The 25,229-nt window shown below is 39.4% G+C and overlaps 1 protein-coding gene and 1 non-coding gene across 2 annotated transcripts in view; both read left to right on the top strand.

Annotated features, from left to right (window-relative positions):
• Nucleotides 1-24,667, top strand: part of LOC122084156 (E3 ubiquitin-protein ligase SIS3-like) — a 30,747-nt gene extending 6,080 nt beyond the window's left edge. The window contains exons 2-4 of the mRNA XM_042652239.1: nucleotides 4,020-4,139; nucleotides 10,486-10,599; nucleotides 23,814-24,667. Of these exons, the coding sequence (XP_042508173.1) occupies nucleotides 4,020-4,139; nucleotides 10,486-10,599; nucleotides 23,814-24,218 (639 nt within the window). The 3' untranslated portion in view covers nucleotides 24,219-24,667. The remainder of the gene's footprint in view (nucleotides 1-4,019; nucleotides 4,140-10,485; nucleotides 10,600-23,813) is intronic.
• LOC122085276 lies at nucleotides 19,995-20,101 on the top strand. Its single transcript, XR_006142057.1, has one exon. It is a non-coding gene; the product is annotated as a small nucleolar RNA R71 (small nucleolar RNA).
• Nucleotides 24,668-25,229: the final 562 nt, after the last annotated feature.

Raw genomic sequence — 25,229 nt, 5'->3', positions numbered from 1 at the left:
TGTCTACATCCACGGAGCAAATGACCTCTTGGGCTACAACTCAAATCCGATATCAGTATGATGCATGATACAATACTTTGACCGCACCCACGGTCTGGAGCGTCCACGCCAGAGTAGGTAGCACCCACCACCAAGGAGCTACAACCCCTAGCTTTGTGTAGCACCCACTACACAGGAGCACCGACTCCCAACTATCGAGCACCCACTTGACAGCTCAATATTACACAATGATGGGCTTATATATAATGTCCCAGTTACTAGCTTATAGCAATTACAAATCCCACTCCTTGGTCTACAAGTATTGGCTTAGGAAAGTATTGTAACTGGGAAAGTATTGGCTTGGGAAAGTATTAGCTTTGTATAGCACCCACTGTACAGGAGCAACGACTCCTAACTGTCGAGCACCAGTTGACAGGTCGATATTACACAATGATGGGCTTATGTATAATGTCCCAGTTACAAGCTTATAGCAAGTGCAAATCCCAACCCTTGGTCTACAAGTATTGGCTTTGGAAAACACCCAAACACCAAGCCTACAGTCCATTACAATGAAGGGGATGATGAAAGCATCATGTCTGAAAATTGCCTTGAGAGTGCCCATCTGCCCTCGGACAGGCTTACCTCGCATGCACAATGCACTCAGCATTCTGGGCTGCTGCATTGTGTCTTGCTGCAGCATGGGCTGTGGCCTTTCTGCAGCCTGGTGCTGGGCCTTGCTGCAGCCAGTACTATCTCATCTTGAATCCGATTGACGAAATTCTTGAATTGGTGGAAAGCGAACTCGAAGGGCTACAACTCTCATGATATGAGCTTCAACATTGGAACACTGTAGCATGTCTAAAATTTGGCTTGAATCTGATGAAGCCATTCTGCCGTGTCTGCACACAGACATTTGAGCGAGTGTTTGTTGTCCAACTGCAGGTGGAGTTAATGGCAGTGAAAACACACATGAGACGATTCTAAACTCCTTACAATCATTTCAAAAACTGCCACAACTACTTCCACTGCCACACAAGCTCTCCCCATCATCTTATGTCCAACAATCGTCATCTTGTAAAGATATATTTCAGCTTCATAGGCATAAATCAAGAAACCAACATGGCAGTAATCCTGTTCTTATTCTTTGTTTCCTCTTTAATTATTTGTTTGCCCTATTACTTTTCCAAGAATAGGGTGCTTAAGTGAAAGGGTATCAACACCTGGCAGTATAGTTGGATGGTACCGAACATGATCAAGCAAAAAAAAGCTTTTCGGATTTGTATGGACAAGATGTGAATCAGCTTGTTAAGGTATCCTTTAGAATGGTTCAAGTCATGATGGTAATCTGGTGGACCAGAAGTATAGACAGCGTTGAGGGAGAAGAAAAATGGATAAATGTGTGGATGTGGAAGAAATGAGGCATTACTTGTGCAAGAATGTGGCCACTAGTGAAACACCCTCTTTTTGTAGTTACTGCCAGGGGGGTGGTGGGTGGGAAGGAATACAAAATTCTTTTGATATCAGGTGAATGATGAAAAAGCAAACAACATCAACAGCCAAAGGCCAAGCACCACAATAAACTGGGAGACCAGAACTTAAAGGATAAAGGCCTTATTGTTCTACTCGCAAATAAGGACCCCACAACTTGGCTAACTAATTAGCCAGACTTATTAGCTAACGCATGCTTCAATAGAACATATCTCTAGATGCACTGATAAGCTGTAGATATCTCCTACAGCCGCCATCAGAAAAGAACACCCCACCCCCCCCCCCCCCCCGGCCGAAATTTCGGCAGCTATTTTTTTTTAAGTAATTGAGCATGTAAACCAAAAAAAGGGCCATTGCCCAGTTCTGGTCCCGCCCATGCAGGCTGATGCAGTTGGGCATGGGAAAATTTGGGGTTAATTCAGTATTTTAATTATTGATTTGTTTCCTTATTGGTAGAGTAGGGTGTCCATCAAGTAAGCTGGGAGATTTTATTTTAGTTGTTAATTTAGGTTAGTTTCCATTGTTCGGTTTTGATTTTCCATTTCATAGCCATGTAACATGGTAGAGAAGGACAGATTTGAAATTTTGGGAAATTGAAAATTTGAATGAAGCTTTGGCTTGAAACCGCCATTATTGCTTTTTTCCTTCCCCTTCCATGACCTTCTTCTCTTCTTTCCCCTCTCCTTTCTTTCTTCCTCGTTCCCTGTTCTCTTTCTCTGATTCTGTTCCAGGCGGTACTTGCAGCCAGTGAAGGTGGTCCGAGCTCCCTCGATTCTGCAGCTTCCATTCTGAAACTTGGGGCATAAGCTCTCCTCCCTGGGGCGATTTAAACCCTAGACTCCATCCCAAGCTCCTGCAAGTCAGAGGACAGCAGAAGAAACCAGAATTCAGATCTGAGTTTTCTGCCATGTTCAGGTCGCAGGATTCTCTTGGAGTTTGTTGCATCTTCTTCTGATCTGAAAGTGGTTAGAAACAAGAGTGCTTTGACTCTCAATCTCTCTTCCAAAGTGTTGGATCGATTGAAGTTCTGCTGGGTGAGTTCCATCAATTGAAACCAGCATGGTTTCCGGCTTTCCGCCATGGTGAAGTCGTGAGGTTGATGATAACCAAGTATTGAACCCCACTTGAGTCCTTGTTTGATTCTTATTACCCCTAAGCCCCTGTCCCATTGTTTACCAGTATAACCCTTGCATCTAAACTTTATTTCAGTTTAACCCTATCACCATATTAATTTCCAGAACTGAACTTCTCCTTTAGGACTAATTCCAGATCTGTCCCCATTCAGCTATTTCACTTTAATAGGGTTCTAAATTGTCCCAGAAATTACAACATTGCCACTGGTTTTCTTAAGTTGAATTATTTGTTCTTTTGTGGGCCCATAAGCGATCCAATTCAGGTTTTGGAACCCGGATCCGCATCACAGGCTCTTGGGAGGGGTGAATTAGGAGTCGGCGCTATAACCTTTGGCATTTTTTTGCGCAAAGTGCCCTTCCTCGATACCTAAACCCGGGCATATGCCCTAGCAGCCTGAACCTTTTTCCATTGCTTTGAGCATGTAAACAAGAAAATAAAACCTTCAAAATATTATATTAGGTAATGGAATTTGTCTCTTTGGCATCCTGTCTTCCAGAAGCATTATGTGCACGTTGGAAGCCTTTTTCCTAGAGTTAATAATTTTACCTCACTGAAGGCTTTTGACCTTTCTATATTATGTTGTCCATTTGGTGGTCAGTGTGAACATGGACTTGTCAATTTTTGATGCACTTGGTATGGGTCAACCCTTGAATACCAAAACCAATGGGATCCCATGTAAATTGGTCCACTATGTTCTCTCAACACCCCCCAAAACTAAATAAGTAAATAACAAATTCTGTTCTCAGAGACTTTTGGGATGTGATTCTCATTTGTTTTGGTAGAAATTGAGAAACAATTCTATACATCCAGGAAGAAGGAATTGCTAAAACCAATATGATAAAATTGAAAAATAAAGGCATCTCCAATATGCTTGGCCATTCTGTATGAGCCAGAAAGAGCAAACTACGGAAATTTATATGGAAAATGAACTCAACTTTACTTTCCCAATTATTTGGGGTGGTCACCCGACTGCCACTTCACTGTAATTAGTGCCATATCTTTTATTAACCTTGCCAGTTCAACCCAAGCTATTATTTCTCTTTTGAAATCAATTTTTAGTTTTTAATTTCTATCGATGACAAGAAGAGTGCAGCTCATATCCTGTCAACGAATTACTTCCTTCTCCCTTATTTCTTCCATATCCAGGCCTAGATGCACAAGGCAGTGAAAGGATGATGTCAAGGTCAAAATGGATGTGGGTTGAGGTAGTGAGAAAAGCCTTGATGAATTATGGCTTTGCAGAAGACAAGGCCTTTTATTGAGTGCCGTAGTGGAATTTCCTTTGCTTTTCTTTTTTTGTTTTGTTAATGAGAAACTGTATTGTTGATTTCGCTGGGAAACTTCCTACTCTTCAGCTTCTTATTTATGTTCCCTAAATCAGATTACGTAATGTTGAAAGGTCACTTCTTCTGTTTCAGGTTTTGGTCGACATGATCCGGGTACCGGATTGGGCTTTTGAAGCTGCCGGTCTGGAGATGAGAGGAATGGGCCAAGATACAGCTGCATACCATCCAGGACTTTACTTGACTACAACCCAGGTAATTGTTGTTAGGTGCTAGCACTGAATCATACTTGTGTTATTTGGGGCCATCCTACTAATAAATACAAGAGAATTTGTGATGGCACTAGAACTTGATATCAGTACCTGGACATTGAGGAAGAGAGAATGAAGAGAACAGCCTGCGGTTTGAGAGAAGGGCAGAAAACTCCAAACTGTGGGTGGGGGAACTTACTTCTATTGACTGAAAACAAGAAATTCCAATAAAGGACAGGGTCCACAACTAAGGCAAATATTTTAAGTGTACTTGACAGAAATATAAAAGAACAGTACAATTATAAGCCTACCAATACTGACACAGCTCAACACTCCCCCTCAAGCTGGAGCGTAGACATAACCCATGCTTAACTTGGAACATCTTTGGAGAAACATATTTTGAAATAAGGCCTTGGTAAACAAGTCTTAAAGTTGATCACTAGAATTGACAAACGGAGTGGAAATCAATATCTTCATCACTACATTGTGAACAAATGAAAGTCCAATTCATTATGTTTAGTCCTCTCTTGAAAGACTGGATTACTAGCAGTATAAATAGTTGTTTGATTATCACAGAACATTTCCATAGGTTTTCATATCAGAAAGCCAAGCTCTTGCACAATGGATTTAAGCCACATCAACTCAGTTGCAGTATGAGCCATAGCTCTGTACTCAGCTTCAGCACTAAACGGAGCTATTGTAATTTTCTTTTTTTACTTCTCCATTTAACATTGAAAAAAGCCACAACCAACAATAATGCTGCTAAATTTATCAAACCATGCTCTTGAGGACTTTTTCAATCCATAAAAAGCTTTGTTCAGCCTACAAACTTTCTGAGCATTCTCCCCCTGAGCAACTTACTCAAGAGGTTGCTCCATATAATAAACCTCCTCATGCAAATCACCATACCTAAAAGCATTCTTGATATCTAACTAAAAAAGTGGCCAATCAAGGTTAACAACCAAAGAGATCAAAACTTTCACAAAATTTATATGAGCAACAAGAGAGAAGGTTTCATAATAATCACTCTGTAGGTTTAAGTGTAGCCCTTAGCACCAAACAAGCTTTTAGACGCTCAACCGAACTGTCAAGGATGTACTTAAGGTATACACCCAATGACACCACTCAAGATCATTAGCTGGAGGTAGATCTACTGAATTATATGTCTTGTGAGAAAGTAAGTGATGCAGTACTGAAGGCCTACCAGTGTAGGAGGTCAAAGAAGAGGCAGGCTTAGCATGGCCTGGATTATTTTAAGGCTTGGGTCCACTTTGTCTTAATTTTAGTCTATTTGTATTTTGTTTTAAGTCTCTTTTAAGTCAGTCCCTTGAACCGGTGGTTCAATTGGTTCAGTTTAAGTTAGATATTTTGTTTATTGTCTTTTAAGTGTTTTAAGTTGGGTCCACCTTTTCTTAAAGTCCATTTAGACTTTAAAGAGGATTTGGCAAAGTTGGAGGAGTCAGCTAGGGTTTCCCAGCCCAACTCCAACTCTGTTCTATGGACTTTAATAAATAAGAGGCATGGGGTGGGGGGGGGTCATTCACGGACAATTTGTTTTCGAAAAAGCTGCTGTCTTCTGCCTCTTAGCATGGAGTGCTTTTTCCCTGTGTGAATCAAGGTGTGATTGGTGGTGAATCCAAATCAACACCTTACGACGTTCGATTAATCAAATGACAAGCAGTCAAAACAGCATCTCATTAAATTTAGGTTACACTAATATGAAACACGAATCTAGCAATATCTAACAAATGTCTGTTTTCCTTTTCTGCCACACCATTCTGTTGGGGTGTATAAGAACATCTAATTTGATGGATAATGCCATTATCAGAACAAAAGAACAAAATTCATGTTGAGTTGTCTGAAAAGCATTATCAGTATGCAACATTTCTAAAGAAACACGGGACTGAACTTTAATTTCATTGTAAAATTGTTTAAAGAACAGACACAAACTCAGAATGATCCTTTAAAAGATACAACCATGTCATCCAAGAGTGATCGTCAACAAAGGCGACAAAATAATAAACACTTGACCAACACTAAACCCTACATGGACCCTAGATATCTAAATGATCTGAATCAAATAAAGATTGACTCCTAGACACACTAAGAGACAAAACAATGCGGTGATGCTTGCCAAACTCACAAGCTTCACACTCTTAAGACTTTTAACTAGGGACCATATGTCGTAGCTTGGAGAGAGAACGAGAGATGTCCCAGCCGGTAGTGCCAATGAAGAGGAGAAGCACTAGTAAAGTTAACAGACGCTGCTGTAGATGAGAAAGCAATGTCAAAGTAGTATACGCCATACTTATCATGCCCTCTGCTAATCCTTGTCTTTGTCTTGAGATCCTAAAAAATACAATGGGAAGGGTAAAAGGTGATGGAGCAGTTAAGATTCTTTGTATACTGACTAATAGTTATAAGATTGACTGAAAACTTAGGAACATGAAGCACGACATATAATGAACGAGAGAGAGAAAGGGGAATGGAACCATGACCGGTAACATTGGTAGAGGATCCATTTGCAAGAATAACTTGGGATGGACAGTTAGACTTCTAAAAAGAAGAGAATTCGTTTGGCTTACCAGTTATCTGGGAGGATGCACTTGCATCAATGACCCAGGGAATGGAAAATGAGTAAAAAAAGCATGCTGGTATACTTGAATGAGCCAATGTGGCCGTAGATGTGGAATTGAATGTCTCAAGCTATTGGACACGTTTTTAGTAGTTGATTGACCAACTCATCACGAGTGATTTAAGGATGAGTAACCACCTCCAGACAAAGAACTTTGATTGGTGTCATGAGATGAAACCACTTCAGCACTCCCATCAGGCACATATGGGTTAGAAAACAATTGTTGTGCCCCTTGGGGCTTACCATGCTTGGCACAACACTTCTCAATTGTATGATTATTTCGGCCATAATGAGTACACCGTTTAATGATCTGATCAGATTGTTGTCTGCCACGACTGCCCATACTACATCCTTGACCTCCCCTGAACCATGACCTTATCTAGGAAACTAGAGCCATGACCGCGTCCACCATTGCCAATGACAAAAGCAGAGCTGTCCTTAGAAGAAGTGGTGATTTTAGATTTAGATAGGGAGGGGGACAAGGTCCATTGAATCCTACAATATGCATCATTCATAGAGGGATCACTAGTTAATATTTGACTTGACAGGCTGAATGTCAGAACCTAACCTGGACAAAAAATTTGCCAGCAAAAACTGAGTACACAAAGATTTCAGAACTTCAGTATCAATAGAGAGGGGCTGGTGCACATAAAGTTCCTCCCACGTGCCCTTTAGAGCAATATAGTAGACGGCTTTGCCATTCTGCTTAAATGGAATTTATTTTATTATACAAATCATATATTTTAGACATATTCTTATTTTGAGAACAACTCTCCTTAAGTTAATCCCAGACACCTTAATTGTGGTGTGAAACATAACATTGGCAACCACAGAAGGTTCCATACTATTCCACAATGAACGAAGTAATGTAACATTCTTTGTCATCCACTCCTTATGTTCAGCCAGTTCAGGTGAGGCTGTAGCAGTTGGAGACAAAGTCAGATAATCCATCTTCCATTTGGCTGTTATGTGAACTTTAATTGCTTGGGCCCAAAAAAGATAATTTGAAGCACCAGTCAGTTTGATAGACGTAATTTGAAGTTTGAACATTGACATTATCTGTGGGAGGTTTAGAATCAGCTATAATGCTGTATAAGGCAGACCATTTCAAAAAGAATAACCTAGAAGCTGTCAGGACATCAAAGACCTAACATTGGTCACATCTGATTGTATACACTCTACCTTCAACTATGTGATCTCAGCCTTTGAACAACAGGTTCGATCACCAGTGGTAGAAGATGAGATGTCACCGTTGGAAGTTAAAGATCAACTTGTGGAAAAATTTAAATCGGTTGATCTCCTCAGTGAATTGATCGATTTTATTTTTTCGAGTCACTACTTCACTTATGAACTTTGCGTTATGGATTTCATAGCATTCGATCATGGTTTTGATGGTGACTTCATACATGCAAAGATGGATATTGATCGATTGGTGTTGATTCTCCCGTTCTCAACATCGGGGGAATTGATATAGATAAGTCACTTAATGGGCTTATTTTATTGCAAATAAACCTTGGGTTGGGCTATGTATGTGTTGGGCCTTTGATCTCATGTGTTTTCTCTGTAATGAGACAATTTAACGGGATTTAATTCATTAGCTTAGTTAGAGTCCTGTTTTGAGTCTATTTCCTTTGTTATTTCAGTTTTTAGTCAGTTTAGGTTTCCTTATTAGTGAATGACTAGTTAGTTACCTACTTCATATTGGAGTTCTAGTCTAGTCATATTTGGAGTCTTAACTCCTATTATGCTGCCCTCTTTATATAGAGGAGCTAATGTACTCTAAGGGGACAGATTTGAAGAATGATGAATGAAGTTAATGTTTGAGAGCCGTAGGGTTGTGTGTGATTCTCCCCCCTATGCGATTTCTCCCTCCCTAGTTGGATTTGTGCAATGTCTAATTGTGTGATCCCCTCCTCTCCCCTACAACTCTGAGACCCATCTCAGGGACTTCTTCCTTCCCTATCCCTAAGGCTTTCTCCATCAAAATAAGCTAATTTTGATCCGTGTTGCTTTGCATATTGTCTCTCTCATGGAATTATAATCTAATTCTCTGCAATCTGCATCTTTAATAGCTTGATTACTGTTATGTTTTCATTATATTTTCTCTATAACAGCTTTTGATAATAATCTCGGTCTAGGTTCTGCTCTATAAACCAGCAAACCATTTCATTCAAAGCACACTTGTCTGAATGACTGAGAAATCAGTCTTTATTATGCTGCAAGGCCTATCAAACTTTATTGAGCCCTCATAATGAATTCCATGCCTTTCTGAGTTGAATTATGTCAGTGCTTGATGGAATTATGAGAGGGCCAAGTAGAACTGCTTAATTAGAAGCAAGAAGGATAGAAAACAGAGCATAAGTAAATGAGTGGGACAGCATAGTGATGTAACACCCTAATTGACAGCAACAACAGAACCCTGCATTATTGTTTAGAGTGAGGAAAGATCTCCCAATCTCCCCCCTGCCGGATGATCTCTTTCTCCCTTCTTATCTTTATTTCTTCTAGATTATGTATTCTACTCTTTCTTATGAATCTGGCATCTTATAGTGATTTCTTTACCAAGCCCACTGACCACACGTCTAGAGAATAATACCTCATTCTGTGTCTCTCTTTCTCTGTATCAAACTAACGGTATATCACTCCCTGCATACTATTTCCAATGCTTAATTTGCAAGACAATCGTTCACCAACGTTTACATTAACATCTGAGCAGGAAATAGTGAACCCTCCACCCACTTTGTCTTTTTGGGATTAAAGATGTTAGCATGGTTTACAAAGTTGTGAAAACATTTAATCTACTTCTCTTCCCTTTCACAATTGAAAGATGGAGTACCATCCAAAATAAATAAATAAAAATAACCAACAAAAAAAAAAAATTGCTGAAAGAAAAGGTGCTTACCAAGTAAGAGAGTGAGTAGAGAAAATCAAGAGAGGCAACGCTGCTTGTAGCCATGACAAAAACTTTGAAAGAATATGATCCACTAAATGAATCTAACTTGGGAATAAGAGATGGAATGCCATCCAAAAAAAAAAAAAAACTGTTGGAAAGGTGCTTACCAAGTAAGAGAGTGGATTGAGAAGAGCAAGAGCAGAGGCTGGATCAAGCATTGGTTGTAGACATGCGAAGACTGCCGAAGAATATGATTCAAAAAATATTTTAACTTGGGAAGAAGCAATCCTTCGGGCCTTGAGAGAGAGAGAGAGAGAGAGAGAGAGAGGAGATATCGTACTGCAAATTTGAAAGTTTGAGAAAAAAATTAGGGAATTTTTATTGATAAGAAAACTAAACGAAATTAGAATTTTTTTTTTCTTTTTTGGATAGAAAAATTAAGGAAGCAATTGGGGGTGGGGGAAGAATATTTAAAAATATAGAAAAAAAAATTTAAAGATATAGATTGTGGCAAGATAGATAGAGGGAGAGAGGAATTAATAGAGAAAGTCTATAATAAAAGATATTTCGAAAGAACAAAAGAAATTAGGAAAGGAAAGAGAAAGTGTAGAAGGAAAACGAGATATATTAGAGGCTTGAGAGATTTATTTATTATTTATTTATTTATTTTTTTTGTAGAAGGGGCGTGGGAGTTTGAGATGAATAAAGATTCTAATTATGTAGGAAAAAATAAGTTATCCCTTGGTTCATGTTGCATATCTAGTTTTACTCTCTCCATGAGTCTGATTGTTCTGGTTATTTTGGTTGGTTGGTTGCAAACAGAGAGAAGCAGTGGAGGCACTAATTCAGGAACTTCCCAAGTTTAGGCTAAAGGCTGTTCCAACTGATTGCAGCGAATGTCCCATCTGCCTTGAAGAGTTCTGTGTTGGTAATGAGGTATGTGTTTCTCAACAGTTAAATCTATCATTCGGGTAACCCCCTTTACAAAGTTAATTTTTGGAAGTTTCATCAGCTCCTTTTCTTTTATATTCAATAAAGAGAGCAATGCTATTGGTTGGATAGGACAATCTAGATTGGGATGGCAATTAGGCGATCCGAATTATGTGCTAATATATCAAGGTTTGGTTGGATCGGTCAATCCAGAGGGGGCCTTATATTGGCTTTCAACAAAACCTATGACTGGAAGTCTGCATCTAAGACTGGAGTTCTATCATTCCATTGAACTGAATTTTGTGATATCTTCTCCTCTGAAATTCACAGACATTGCCTTTTTTGTCGATCTATATTTTGAAGGGATTAAATCAACAATAGATGTGAGATATAGAGATCTAACTACTTGCTTAGATCTGGAATTTTTTCTATTTGCTTTATGAGGTTTTTTCCCCTTGGTGTGGATCAGTTTCGGCTAAGCATATCGCTGAAGTTTATGCTTGAAATCCTCAAAAGTCAAAGAAAAATATTGAAAAATGGGTGGCTGTTCTGTTGTGACCAAGGTTTTAAAACTCGGTATTGGTATCGGTCACAGCCAAAACCGATACGATACGGATCGGTTTCGGTGAGGATCGGACATCGTACAGTTTTCTCGGATCGGTCAACAAAATTTTTATTTTATTTTTTTAAATCTAAAAAAAATCAGAAAAATGAAAAAACCAAAATGAAAGAAGAAATTAAAAGGTAACAAATTAATAGTGGAAAGTTGGAAAATGGAAGGGGCCAGCTCTTCAATGTCTGTAATTCAGACACACCCCCCACCACCACCAGTCCACCACCACCTTATTAAGCGAAATCAAAATTAGAATGACAGCAAAGAGAATAAGTAATTAAAATAATAGTAATAATTACCACAAATTGCTCAATTTGTTCTTCATTCCATTGACGAATAGTGATCTTCCTTTCTGGGTTTCACCATCAATTTCTTAGTAATGGAAGAAAACGATTCCCAAATCTGTTCCGTATTATCTGATTGGGGTTATCTGGTTTCAGACTTAACATGTTTGATCCTCTCTTACCTACCCATCTGATCCATTGTGAAAGCCAATGCAGTCTGCAAGTTTTGGCACTCCGTCGTCACTAACCCTTCATTCTCTTCTCGTGTTTCCGCAGTCAAGAAGCCTTGCTTCTTCTTTTTCGTCCAGAACAACATCTTCGTCAAGAACAACCAAGCCTTCGCCTTCGATCCGGAAGCCGATGAGTGGATTTGCCTCCCATCCAACCTCTTCCCTTCGCCTTGTCAAGAGGAATCCTTCCTCGGTTCTAGTGGTTTCTTCTTCACCACCACCTCCACCACTTCTCGCTTCAGGTACTCTCCGCTTCTCTGTCGTTCATGGCGAGAAACATCACTGCTTAGTTTCTCTCGCTGTAATCCCCTTTGTTGGCGTCTTTGATGATGATTTGGGTCCTTCTCGGTTCATCATTGTCGGTGGAGTCAGATTCATCGGTGGATGTTTGAATTTTAAAAGTAACCGCAAGCGTATGAATCAGTGTAGCTAATGGGTTGAACACAAGGAGAGCAGCCACTTTATTTTTTGCTTCTTTTAGTAATGCGAAAGTGTAACGATTGATTATGGTGATCTACTTTTAACTACCGTCTTAACACAAATGCATCTAAAAGCGTCCTAACCAACACATCTAGGGGAATTGGAAATTGGAAATTGGAATTGAAATTAAAAATTGAATGACCTAACCATTCACATCTAACCCTAACTATTCGTCATCTAGGAATTTAAATACTCAAACCATGCAATTAAAAGGCAAATAACTGAAGGTAAAAGTGCTGAAAAGTAAATAAATAAAATAAAAGGGGAAAAAGCTAGCGAGAGGCACACAAGTAGGTGTCTCTACTTAGCCCGAGGGATGCACCATAAATAATATGAGCATCTCTACTTGACCAGAGAGAACTCTTACAAGGGCTTTTCTACTTGGCTTTAAGGGAAGGGATGCAATAATAATCAAAATAAAATGATGGTTCCATAGCTAAAGAGGGGCAAAGCCAACACCTAATCTAGCCATGAACCTTGGGGGAAAGGGAGAGCAATAATGTAAAACTGAAAATTTAAAACATAATTTAAGAATGAAAGGGTAGCAAGAAGAGGGAATGAGATGGGATGAGAAGACTTGTGAATGAGCCTACTTACTTGAACTTCAATCCTTGAACTGAAAACTTGATCGATTTTAGATACTACCAGCCCTAAAAACCAGATCTGAACTAAATCAAATCTGAAATTGCTAGGCTTGGAGAAAACAAATCATGAAGAGAAAAACTTGAACTTGAAAGAGATGCTCCACAACTTGTTCTTGTCACCTAGAACTAATCCTAGAACTAGAAATTAAAATTATTACACCTTTGAATAACTTGAATAACATGAACCATAAAAATAAAAGACATTGCATTCATGAAATAAAAACCAATTACAAAAGTGTTTAAAGTAAGAAAAACTAAGAAGAACTAGAACTAGAAGGAGAGCACAAGTAAAAATTAGAGAAAAAGAGAGCAAAAAAGGACAACCTTTTAGGGTTTGGTGGACTCCCTTTTATAGGGAATAGGAGAGAGAGGGAAAGACGTCCAAGGCTGGATCCCCTTAGGCGATTTTGATGAGGTGGAGGGGAAGAGAGAGGAGAGAAAATAGGAAGTAGGGTATTTTTCTTATTTCTTGCCTTTTTTTCCTATATTTTTTTTTCTTCTCTTTTGTGAGCAATCTCTTGGCTGAATTTGTGTGATGAGGTAGAGGAGAGAGAAGAGAGAATCATAGGAGAGATCTCCCACGATTTTGCAAAAAAAAAAATCGCAGCCAAGAGGTTTGAACTTGAGACCTAATGATCAAGGGATTTTGCACACCACAACTCACCAACTATGCTAGGTAGTTACCAAAAACGAATCTTCAATCACTTAAAGGTGTGGTCTATCGATCCTTATTGGCATTTGGAATATTATTTGTACCCCTAGGACAACTGCAGACGGGCTGTTTCTGCATCTCGGTTCAGTTCTGATCCATTATTCTTTTTCTGGCTTGAAAAAAATAATCACGTGTACGGGTGACCAAACGGATGTGTACTTTTAATTGAACATGTCCATCTTGCTCAGAATTGTCTTTTTCACAACCATAAAAAGAAATAGGATCTCTTTACGTGTAAAATTGGAGATACAACGCCCGATAGTCCTTAAGGCCTTGAAAATATAAAACCTGTAAAAAGAGAGAAACCCAAGGTAGCTCCATTATAAATATGTAAAATGCATATTTTACTACCCTAGATTTCACACATAAATGTGCTCATCAGAATTCCCTCACACTTTGCTAGTTCTCGAGAAAAACAAAAAGAAAAAGAATAAAAACAAAAAAACCTAATTCACTTTCATAGGAATCACGGTTGCACGTAGCATATGCAACAAGCCTTTAAACCCCTAGATCACCCCTAGTGGACGAGTTGTGTCTCGTGGGTGTTTGCAGTGAATATACACCCAAAATTCATAAAAAAATGAAATCCCAACCTTGGCTAAAGGTAAGGGCCATAACGATCCGGAGCAAAGATAATTCCTCTTAGACTTGATTTAGGGACCCCACACTTGAATTTTTATTACCCCATATCGATTTCAGGCACAAGCATATTTCTTTAATTTAGAACTCGCATTGTCTCTTCTAAAACATCCTGATCTTAAGGCAAGACCACTTGTGAAGTAATAGGGAACCAAAGACTAAGGCGTTGGACTGTTTTTGACCAAACATGTTACCAAGGCATTGATGACATTTACATATATTTTCCTGTTGTGTGGTTTTCTTTCTCCTTTTTTTTTTTTCATAATAACTCTATCCTACTCCACTACTGTTGGCCCAAATGACATGGTGGAGCAAACACCAGACACCCAAGTTACTATTTAGCTTCGCTTTTTGCATATGCCCATATAGACAGTGATGCTAGAGTTCTTTCAGAAATTTCTTCCCTAAGAGTTTCGATCAAGACACCACGCTTCCTGAGCGCAATGCCCTGTCTAGTTCTAAGGAAATCAACTCTTACTTTTCATTTATCACTTTTCGCACTTAATTTAAAATTGTATATTTGTCAATACATGCCAAATTAAAAAGGTATCAACTCCAAATCAAGAGTACAAAGAACCCACAGACTTACATATGGTCCAACACCGTAAAACAAGGGTTTCTTATTTTTCGAAAGAGAGTCCCATCTCAAGACATAGGCTTGTTTCTTTTTTTCTCAACTGGGTTTTTATGTGTTTAAGATGGGTACCTTAATAAAAAATTCTTACATTCATATATCAAGCATCCGAATGGTATGATCATTAACCAAAAGCTAAAGTAGGATTTCATCCTTAGCTAACTCAAAAAACAAAAGAAAAACAAGCAAAGGGAAAAAAAAAAAACAAAAAGAAACTGATTTCCCTCCCCCACACTTAAGTCATGCAATGTCCTCAATGCATGGAAAGAATTAAAAGTAAAGACAATGCAAGGGGGTCATACCTGGGTAAAAGTCAGTCATCTGTGTAAAGAGATTCATGGAGATCCATGACCTCTTCACTAGCAGCAGTAGGAAACTTGAGGAACAATTTTAAACGCTGACCATTAACCTTCGAAATTACCCCTGTTCCTGGATTCAGAATCTCCACAATCCCATGGGGGTATGCATTATGGACAATGAACGGGCCATCCCATCGGGATCTAAGCTTACCAGGGAAAAGGTGCAATCGAGAGTTGTACAATCAGACCTTATCACCAATTGTAAAAGATTTGTGCAGAATGTGCTTATCATGAAAGGCTTTGGTATTTTTCTTGTAAATCCCAGAACTTTTATAGGCATCATTCCTAAGTTCCTTTAACTCAGATAGTTGGAGCCTACGATGAATACCAGCATCAGAAAAATTAAAGTTGAGCATCTTGATGGCCTAAAAGGCCTTATGCTCCAACTCAACTGGTAAGTGACAGGCTTTCCCAAACATCAAACAGTAGAGAGACTGACCAAGGTCAGTCTTGAATGCAGTCCGATAGGCCCACAAGGATGAGCCTAAGGGACCAATCCTTACAGTTGGGATTAACAGTTTTATCCAAGATTTGTTTGATTTGCCTATTAGACACCTCCACTTGGCCACTAGTTTGGGGGTGATAAGGGGTAGATAACTTATGGGTGATCCTATACTTTTTTATCAAGGCCTCAAAAGGCCGATTACAAAAATGAGTACCCTTATCACTAATTATAACACGTGGTGTGCCAAAGCGGGAAAAGATGTTTTCTTTGAGAAACTGGACCACAACTTTGTGGTCATTAGATTTACAAGGTATGACCTCTATCTATTTAGAAACATAATCAACGGTCAAAAATATGTACAACTTCCCAAAGGAATTAGGGAATGGTCTTATGAAATCGATGCCCCACACATCAAAGATCTCAACTACCAAAATAGGGTTGAGGGGCATTATGTTCTTTTTATTTATACGGCCAAAAGACTGGCAAGCGGGACAAGCCTTGCAAAAATCAAAAGCATCTCTAAAAAGAGTAGGCCAATAAAATTCATACTGGAGAACCTTTGCTGCAGTCTTTTTAGGTCTAAAGTGTCCACCACTGGCATATTCATGACAAAAAGATAAGAGTGTTGCTCATGATCAGGCACACAATTTCTGATAATTTGGTCAGGACAAACTTTAAAAAGATAAGGATCGTCCCAAAAGAAATGTTTAACTTGGGAAAGGAAACGATATCTATCTTGGGTGGACTAATGATCCAGAGTCACACCTGAAACTAAGAAGTTGACAATGTCAGCAAACCATGGTTCACTGGACACTGCAAGTAACTGTTTATCTAAAAATTTCTCGTTGACTAGAGAATCGACAGTCAAGGAATTGGAAAGCCTGGATAAATGGTCTGCAACTAGGTTTTCAACTCTTATCCCTAATTTCCAAATCAAACTCTTGCAAAAGTAAAACCCACCTAATGAGACGGGCTTTGGCATCCTTCTTCTGAACGAGGTATCTAAGAGCGGAATGATCAATGTACACCACCACATGTGACCTAACTAAGTAAGACCAAAATTTTTCTAATGCAAATACAATAGCTAAAAATTCTTTTTTAGTAGTTGTATAGTTGAGTTGTGCATCATTTAAGGTCCTACTAGTATAGTAAATGACAATGGACAACTTATTAATCCTTTGACCCAAAACCGCTCCTATGGCAAAATCTGAAGCATCACACATCAGTTCAAAAGGTTCAGTCCAAACAGGTGGTTGAACAATGGGTGCGTTGGTCAACTCCTTCTTAAGTTGCTTGAAGGATTCTTGGCACTCTTTAGAAAACTCAAAAGTTTGATCTTTGGCAAGTAGTGAAGTGAGAGGGCGGGCTAACTTACTAAAGTCCTTGATGAACTTTTTGTAGAAGCCAGCATAGCCCAGAAAAGACCAGACGTCCTTAACAGATTGGGGAGGTGGTAAATTATCAATTAAATCGACTTTGGCTTTATCTACCTTAATTCCCTCCTTAGATATTATATGGCCTAAAACAATACCAGATTTAACCATAAAATGGCATTTCTCCTTATTCAAAACCAAATTCTTAGATATACACCTTTTCAAAACTAGGGAAAGGTGGTGAAGACACTTAGAATAGGAATTCCCATGAATCGAAAAGTTATCCATAAATGCTTCTAAGAATTTTTTAACCATGTCAGAAAAGATGCTCATCATGCATCGTTGTAAGCAAATGTTCCATATGGGCATGTAAAAGTGGTCTTATGTTGGTCCTCTAAAGCAATTGGGATTTGGTTATAGCCGGAATATCCGTCAAGAAAACAATAGTATTCATGTCCAGCTAACCTCTCTAACATCTAGTCAATGAATGGCAATGGGAAGTGGTCCTTCTAGGTTGCCGCATTAAGTTTCCCGTAATCTATGCACTTTCCACCCTTATTGGATACAAGTTGGAATCAGTTCGTTATTGGCATTGGGAACTACAGTTAACACCAGACTTCTTGGGCACTACATGAACTGGGCTTACCCATTGGCTATCAGAAATAAGATAAATTATTCTATGATCCAAGCACTTTAGGATCTCTTTCTTAATGGCTTCCATCATCACTAGGTTAGCTCTTCTTTGGGGTTCCGTGGATGGTTTGGAATCCTCTATAAGATGTATATGATGTTGCACAATAGAAGGGCTTATACCCTTGATGTCAGCCATGGTCCAACCTAGGGTTTCCTTATTGTGTTTTAACACCTTGAGTAATTCCTCTTCCTGACTATAAGTCAAATCTGAATAAATTATTACTAGAACAGTCTGGTCAGGCCCTAGGAAAACATACCTCAAATTAGATGGCAACTCCTTAAGATCTAGCTTTGGGGGCTCAACTATGGAAGGTTTGGGAATGGAATTGGAAAGGGGTCCTAAGGGCTCTACAGGTGTGTGAAGACTCGAGACTTCAGAAAAGAAATTTTCACTATCATCATCCAACTCATCCATACACTCTTGGAATTATGAATCAAAATCAATATCAAAGTTGGTAATTAAATCATCAGAAAAATCCAGAAAATCCTCAAGCATATTGATCTCTTCCTCCATATGTGGTTGCTTGCCTATCCTAAACATGTTAAACTCAACAGTTTGATTGCCAAAAGATAACCTTAGGAAACCATTCCGGCAATTGATTAATGCATGGTAGCCAGAAATAGTCTTCCTAGAATTATTGGGATCTCATCCTTGGTTGAGAAGGGTTGGTACCTAACACAATGAAATCAACTGGGAAAATAAATTCCCCCACTTTAATTAAGACATTCTCAATCATCCCTTTAGAAATCTTAACAGACCTATTTGCCAACTGAAGAGCAGTTCCAGTGGCTTTCAATTCTCCCAATCTTAGTTGTTTATACACATGGTAAGGTAAAAGATTCACACTTGTGCCAAGGTCAAGTAAGGCATGCTCAATGTAGGTATTGCCTATGACACAAGCTATGTTAGGGCTCCCTGGATCTTTATACTTGGTGGCTATGGGCTGAGTAATTATGAAACTAATGTTACCTGCCAAGAATGCCTTTTTGGGCACACTAGTCATACGCTTGTGAGTACAAAAATCTTTCAGGACCTTTGCATAGGGGGACATGGGATATGGCATCCCAAAGAGGGACATTCACTTCTACCTTTTTGAAGACTTCTAAAATTTTGTCCAGAGAAGCAGTCTTCTTTTTGTTTACCAAGCTATTAGGAAAGGCTACAGGAGGAACATAAGGACTGTTAGGGATTTGCCCTTTTTTCAGAAGAATCATTTTTGGTTTCCTCAACCAAATCATCTTTAGTTTCAGAAGAATTTTTAGGTTCATCAGATGAACCTGGAACAAGAGGCATACTTGTGTCCTCAACAGAAGGAGAGTTAACAGGAATAATGGATGGGAAAGGTTTAGGAACACTCTGTTGGTACTCTACCACTCCTAAGGGCATAAACAACATTACATTGGTTGGAGGACCCTTGATGGGTCTGACCTTGTACTACATTCAATGATGCATTAGGTGGTGCCTGTGAACTGACAGGCTGATGCTTAGGGTTAGGCTCTGGTTGACTAAGCAACGTTCCTTTCTCCCTCTCACGTAAAATTAAGACAACTTGGGGGAGTTCTCTTATAAGATTTTGATGGCTTGTCATGAGGAGGGTCATATTCTTTTCCAAATCACTTACTCTACTTGTCTTTCCAGTGTTGGTAAACCCAGGGGGTTGCTGATAAGATGATGGGAGAGGGGGCCTAGGGAAACTAGCTTGAGGTTCTACGTTTGGCTTAGGAAAAGTATTTGGGGCAAAAGGTTGTGCAAAGGGAGGCTTTTAGGGTCCAGGTTGATTTTGATTATGGAATCTGGAAGGTCATGCTTGGTTTGGCCTGGTTCTAGGAGAAATTTGGGTGATTTATCCAACCTGGATTGTAAGTGTTACTATATAGATTATTCTGATATAAGGCTTTCACACTTTCATTGAAAGTGCCCCCAGAGGCTTTGGGACATTCTTCTATGACATGTCCAGGGGCCTGGCTCCAAGCACACATCTTAACCAAATTGTAACCAAATTGACTGATAATGGTTCTCTAGGAACAATAGCCTCAATTCTTTTGATAAGTCTATCTAAGTGGGCTTCCTTGGCTACTAACTCATCCACAAAATATCATTTCCCTCTTATGGTTTTTTCACTCTCTTGGGTTGATTCCCACTCATGGGTTTTGTCGGCTAAGTCAAGTAAGAATTCCCATGCCTTTCCTTCATCTGTAAAGGATGTGAATCCCTCAGGGCACATAGACTCTATCATTTGTTTAGTTGGGTAATCAATACCCTCATAAATTATTTGACATAAATACCATAAGTCTAGGCCATGGTGATGGCATTCTTGGAGTAGATCCTTAAATCTCTCTATAAGTTTAGAAAAGGATTGACTAGGCTTTTGCCTAAACTGAAGGATATCACTTCTAAGCTTATTGGTCTTATGAGTTGGGAAAAACTTCTTAAGGAAGACAACTGTGAACTATTCCCATGAGGTTATATGGAATTTGTGGATAACCTATACAACCACTTCTTAGCTTGGTCTTTTAATGCAAAAGTGATGAACCAAAGCTTAACAACATCATCAGAAAGCTGTTGGATCTTAATTAAAACACATACCTCTTCAAATTCCCTTAGAAATAGGTATGCATCCTCAGAGGTCAGCCCATGGAAGTGGGGGCAACATAGTGATGTATTGAGATTTGAGCTCAAAATTATTGCCATGGGCTTGTGGTAGAACTATGTAGGAAGGTTGGGCTGCTCTAGCAGGGTAGAACTTATCTTTCAGAGATTTAGGTGGAGGGTTTTGCTGTTTGTCTCCCATATTGAAAGGTACTAAAGAGAGTAAACGTAGAGGGTCACTACATGTTGGATCTCTTCTTTCTAACCTATTCGAACTATTACGTACCCACACAACACTCATGCAACAGAACACTATCCACAACTAGAGTAAGACAAACCACAAACACAAAAGAATGAAAAAAATTTTTGAAAACTTTTTTTTTTTTTGTGAGCTAACTGGTAGGGATCTGGGGTTGCTCTGGTCAATTCCGAGGTGCTGCTACAGGGCGAAACCTGTCTTTGTCATAGTGTGAGGCTTGGCGACCTCCACCGATACAACTATTGTTGCAAGTTCTTCGCAGGAATTCAATAAAAGAAAAAGAAAAACAAAACAAAACAAACAAAGTACTCCGATTTACCAAAAGAAAGCAAAAAATAATATGGAACTGTATCCCCGGCAACGACGCCAAAAACTTGTTTGAATTTTAAAAGTAACCGCAAACGTACGAATCAGTGTAGCTAATGGGTCGAACACAAGGAGAGCAACCATTTTATTTTTGGATTCTTTTAGTAATGCGAAAGTGTAATGATTGATTATGGTGATCTACTTCTAACTACCGTCCTAACACAAATGCATCTAAAAGCATCTTAACCAACACATCTAAGGAAATTGGAAATTAGAATTGAAATTGAAAATTGAATGACCTAACCATTCACATCTAACCCTAACCATTCGTCATCTAGGAATTTAAATACTCAAACCACGCAATTAAAAAGCAAATAACTGAAAGTAAAAGTGCTGAAAAGTAAATAAATAAAATAAAAAGAGAAAAAAGCTAGAGAAGCACACAAGTAGGTATCTCTACTTAGCCCGAGGGATGCACCATAAATAATATGAGTTTCCCTACTTGACCAGAGAGTACTCTTACAAAGGCTTTTCTACTTGGCTTTGGGGGATGGGATGCAATATAAATAATCAAAATAAAAGGATGATTCCATAGCTAGAGAGGGGCAAAGCCAACGCATAATCTAGCCATAAACCTTGGGGGAAAGGGAGAGCAATAATGTAAAACTGAAATTTAAAACCTAATTTAAGAATGAAAGTGTAGCAAGAAGAGGGAATGAGAGGGGGGTGAGAAGACTTATGAAGGAGCCTACTTGAACTTCAATCCTTGAACTGAAAACTTGATCGATTTGAGATACTACCATCCCTAAAAACCAGATCTAAACTAAATCAAATCTGAAATTGCTAGGTTTGGAGAAAACAAATCATGAAGAGAAAAACTTGAACTTGAAAGAGATGCTCCACAGCTTATTCTTGTCACCTAGAACTAAGCCTAGAACTAGAAATTAAAATTATTACACCTTTGAATAACTTGAATAACATGAACCATAAAAATAAAAGACATTGCATTCATGAAATAAAAACCAATTACAAAAGTATTTAAAGTAAGAAAAACTAAAAAGAACAAAACTAGAACTAGAAGGAGAGCACAACTAAAAATTAGAGAAAAAAAGAGCAAAAAAGGACAACCCTTTAGGGTTTGGTGGACTCCCTTTTATAGGGAATAGGAGAGAGAGAGGAAGACGTCCAAGGGTGGATCCCCTTGGACGATTTTGATGAGGTGGAGGGGAAGAGAGGAGAGAAAATAGGAAGTAGGGTATTTTTCTTATTTCTTGCCTTTTTTTCCTATATTTTTTTTTCTTCTCTTTTGTGCGCAATCTCTTGGCTGAATTTGTGTGATGAGGTGGAGGAGAGAGAAGAGAGAGAATCTTAGGAGGGGAGATCTTCCACGATTTTGCCAAAATAAATCACAGCCAAGAGGTTTGAACTTGAGACCTCTTAATGATCAAGGGATTTTGCACACCACAACTCACCAACTACGCTAGGTAGTTGTTACCAAAAACAAATCTTCAATCACTTAAGGGTGTGGTCCATCGATCCTTATTGGCATTTGGAATATTATTTGTACCCCTGGGACAACTACAGATGGATTGGTTCTGCATTTCGGTTCAGTTCTGATCCATTATTCTTTTTCCGGCCTAAAAAGAATAATCACGTGTACGGGTGACCAAACGGATGTGTACTTTTAATTGAACACGTTCATCTTGCTTAGAATTTCGTCATTTTCACAACCATGAAAAGAAACAGGACCTCTTTACGTGTAAAATTGGAGATATAGTGCCCGATAGTCCTTAAGGCCTTGATAATATAAAACCTGCAAAAAGAGAGTAAAACCCAAGGCACTCCATTCCAAATATGTAAAATGCATGTTTTACTACCCTATATTTCACACATAAATGTGTTCATCAGTGGACTAGTAGACATCGAGGACCGCTTAGCCGTTTAGGAGAAGATGACGGGAGAGGAGAGACCGCTTGGCAGCTTAGGAGAAGATGACGGGAGAGGAGAGCAGAAGATTTCACCAAAAAAAATAATTTTTTTAACGGATTGGGCCCGATCGGCCGATCCGGATATTATCTAATCCCCATGACGATATAGATACCGATATCGATACCCGTCTCATGTTCGGTCAGGTATCGGGATCGGTCTCAGCTGATACCAATCCGATCCGATCCGATCCGATCCGATCCTGCCGATCTGATACCGATCCTTGATTCCATGGTTGTGACTCAGAATGACCTTTCTTTGTGGAGGTAGGGAACGGTAATTTATTTCTATGGAACATTTAGGAATAAGAGGATTCAATCGGAAATATCAACAAATTATTGCTTGGTCGAGGCAGATAAAATTAAAAAACGATCCCCTACTACATCTCTACTTAATTTTAATATTTTTTATCAGAATATCTTAAACAGTTATTATTCAATGGGTCAGATCCACATTTTCTTTTGCTGATTTCTATAGGATTTTCAAGCATAAATTTCAGAATTTTTAGGAATTTTCGTACATCAATACAAGTTTCTTCGGGCTTCTAGGTCAGGTTGCACAATCCAGACATCCCATCTAGGATTGGACTTGGATCAGTACTGCCAGTGGCCCAACTTAAATTCTTGAATATGGAGGCTTCCATGTACTGAATTCCATACTTCTGACTATTCTGACTGGTGGTTTATATTCTTGTTTCTCGTTTGGTCTGATGGATGGGTTCCCTCTTGCAATCCACAAATTGTGGCACTTTGAATACTCCAGCCATCATTTTTATGTGCCCATCTGACGTACTTGATTGACTTTTGTTAAGTAAGCAGCAGTATGTACTTCCAGCTGTGGCTGCATCCTTGTGGTCTACATATCAGTGATAAGCACAGGGGGTGCTGTGTAGAATGAGTTGTTACATTTTTTTCTCCTTTGTTCGAATTTTGGTTACTTTTGAGCTCCAAGTCTCTTACTATAAGTGGTGCAGGTTCGTGGGCTCCCGTGTGCTCACAATTTCCATGTGGAGTGCATTGATGAGTGGCTTCGGTTGAATGCCAAGTGTCCACGCTGCCGATGCTCTGTCTTCCCTAACCTTGACCTCAGTGCCCTTTCCAATCTCCGTGCTGATTCCGGGCAGACGACAGCCAGTGATGTGACAACCACACGCTATGTGCGAGCTCAGCCTGTTGGCCAGAGTTATATGTTGAGGTTGCAGGGTCTGCTCCGACCAATCCGAACAGAGAATGCTCTACCAGGTAATGATGTGGAAACTGTCTTGGAAGGTCCTGAGGATGGAGGGTTGGCGACCCTAGCTCGAGGTCCCACAAGCATGACCCTTGCGCCAGTAATGGAATGCATAATTGTTGATCAGCCAACCCAGATTCAACATTAACCGTTCCCCTTTCATGGATTCTTATGGTGTGTATTTTTCTTCTTTTTTGGGGGGGTGGGGGGTGGGGGGTGGGGGTGCGGGGTGGTGTGGAGATATTCCCAAAGGCACCCTTCAAAGAGTATTAAAAGGTATCCATGTCATTCCTTGTCTTGTTCTTGCTGACCTTAAGTAGAGGAAAAATGAAAACGAGTTGCTTCATGCCCAACTGAGAATAAACCAAATACAACCAATCAAACTCCTCTCAAGAAAGATAGATGCAATAGTTTTCTCTGGCCTGGTACGTCCAAACATTTTTCCAGAGGGGCATGGGTTAGTTTTACCACTTGGAAAGGTGAACTGATAATTTTGGCTGTCGGATATGTAGGGATGGGCTGGATTAGTCATTTGTATAATTTCAGATCCAAATTCAATTATTTACCTTCTTATCTAATGGCATTTATTCATGTGTATAATGCACCTTGATGGTCCTGAATTGTTATGGTTGAAGCTCTTGATATGTGAGATGGGACTGTTTTATGGTCCATCTGTCTATCAAGAGCGACGCACCCTGCACTAAAGAGGCGATAGCACGAGAAGCAAAGCAAGAGCTCCGCTCCCCACCAAACTAGCTAGCCAAGCAAGCAAGCAAACAACTTAGGGGTGTCAACCGGTCGGGCCGGTTCGGTTTCGGTCGGGCTTAATCGGGCTTGAAGACTTTCAAAGGCTACACCGTGTCTGCCCATTTAACTAATCGGGCTTAGTTATTGAGGGCATGGTACACTTTATATTCGGTCGGTCGGTCTCGGGCTATAATCGGGCTACCTTAATCGGGTTTTAGTCGGGCCTTAACCGGGTTATGGACATGTTTAATGTTAAACGGGCTTTAATCGGTTTTTAAACGGATTCGGTCGGTCGGTCTCGGGCTATAATCGGGCTACCTTAATCGGGTTTTAGTCGGGCCTTAACCGGGTTATGGACATGTTTAATGTTAAACGGGCTTTAATCGGTTTTTAAACGGATTCGGTCGGTCGG

The sequence above is a fragment of the Macadamia integrifolia genome, chromosome 7 (assembly GCF_013358625.1).
Source record: "Macadamia integrifolia cultivar HAES 741 chromosome 7, SCU_Mint_v3, whole genome shotgun sequence".
NCBI lineage: Eukaryota > Viridiplantae > Streptophyta > Magnoliopsida > Proteales > Proteaceae > Macadamia > Macadamia integrifolia.
Note: the sequence above shows the minus strand (reverse complement) of the source record. Positions and strands in the feature narration are given on the sequence as shown.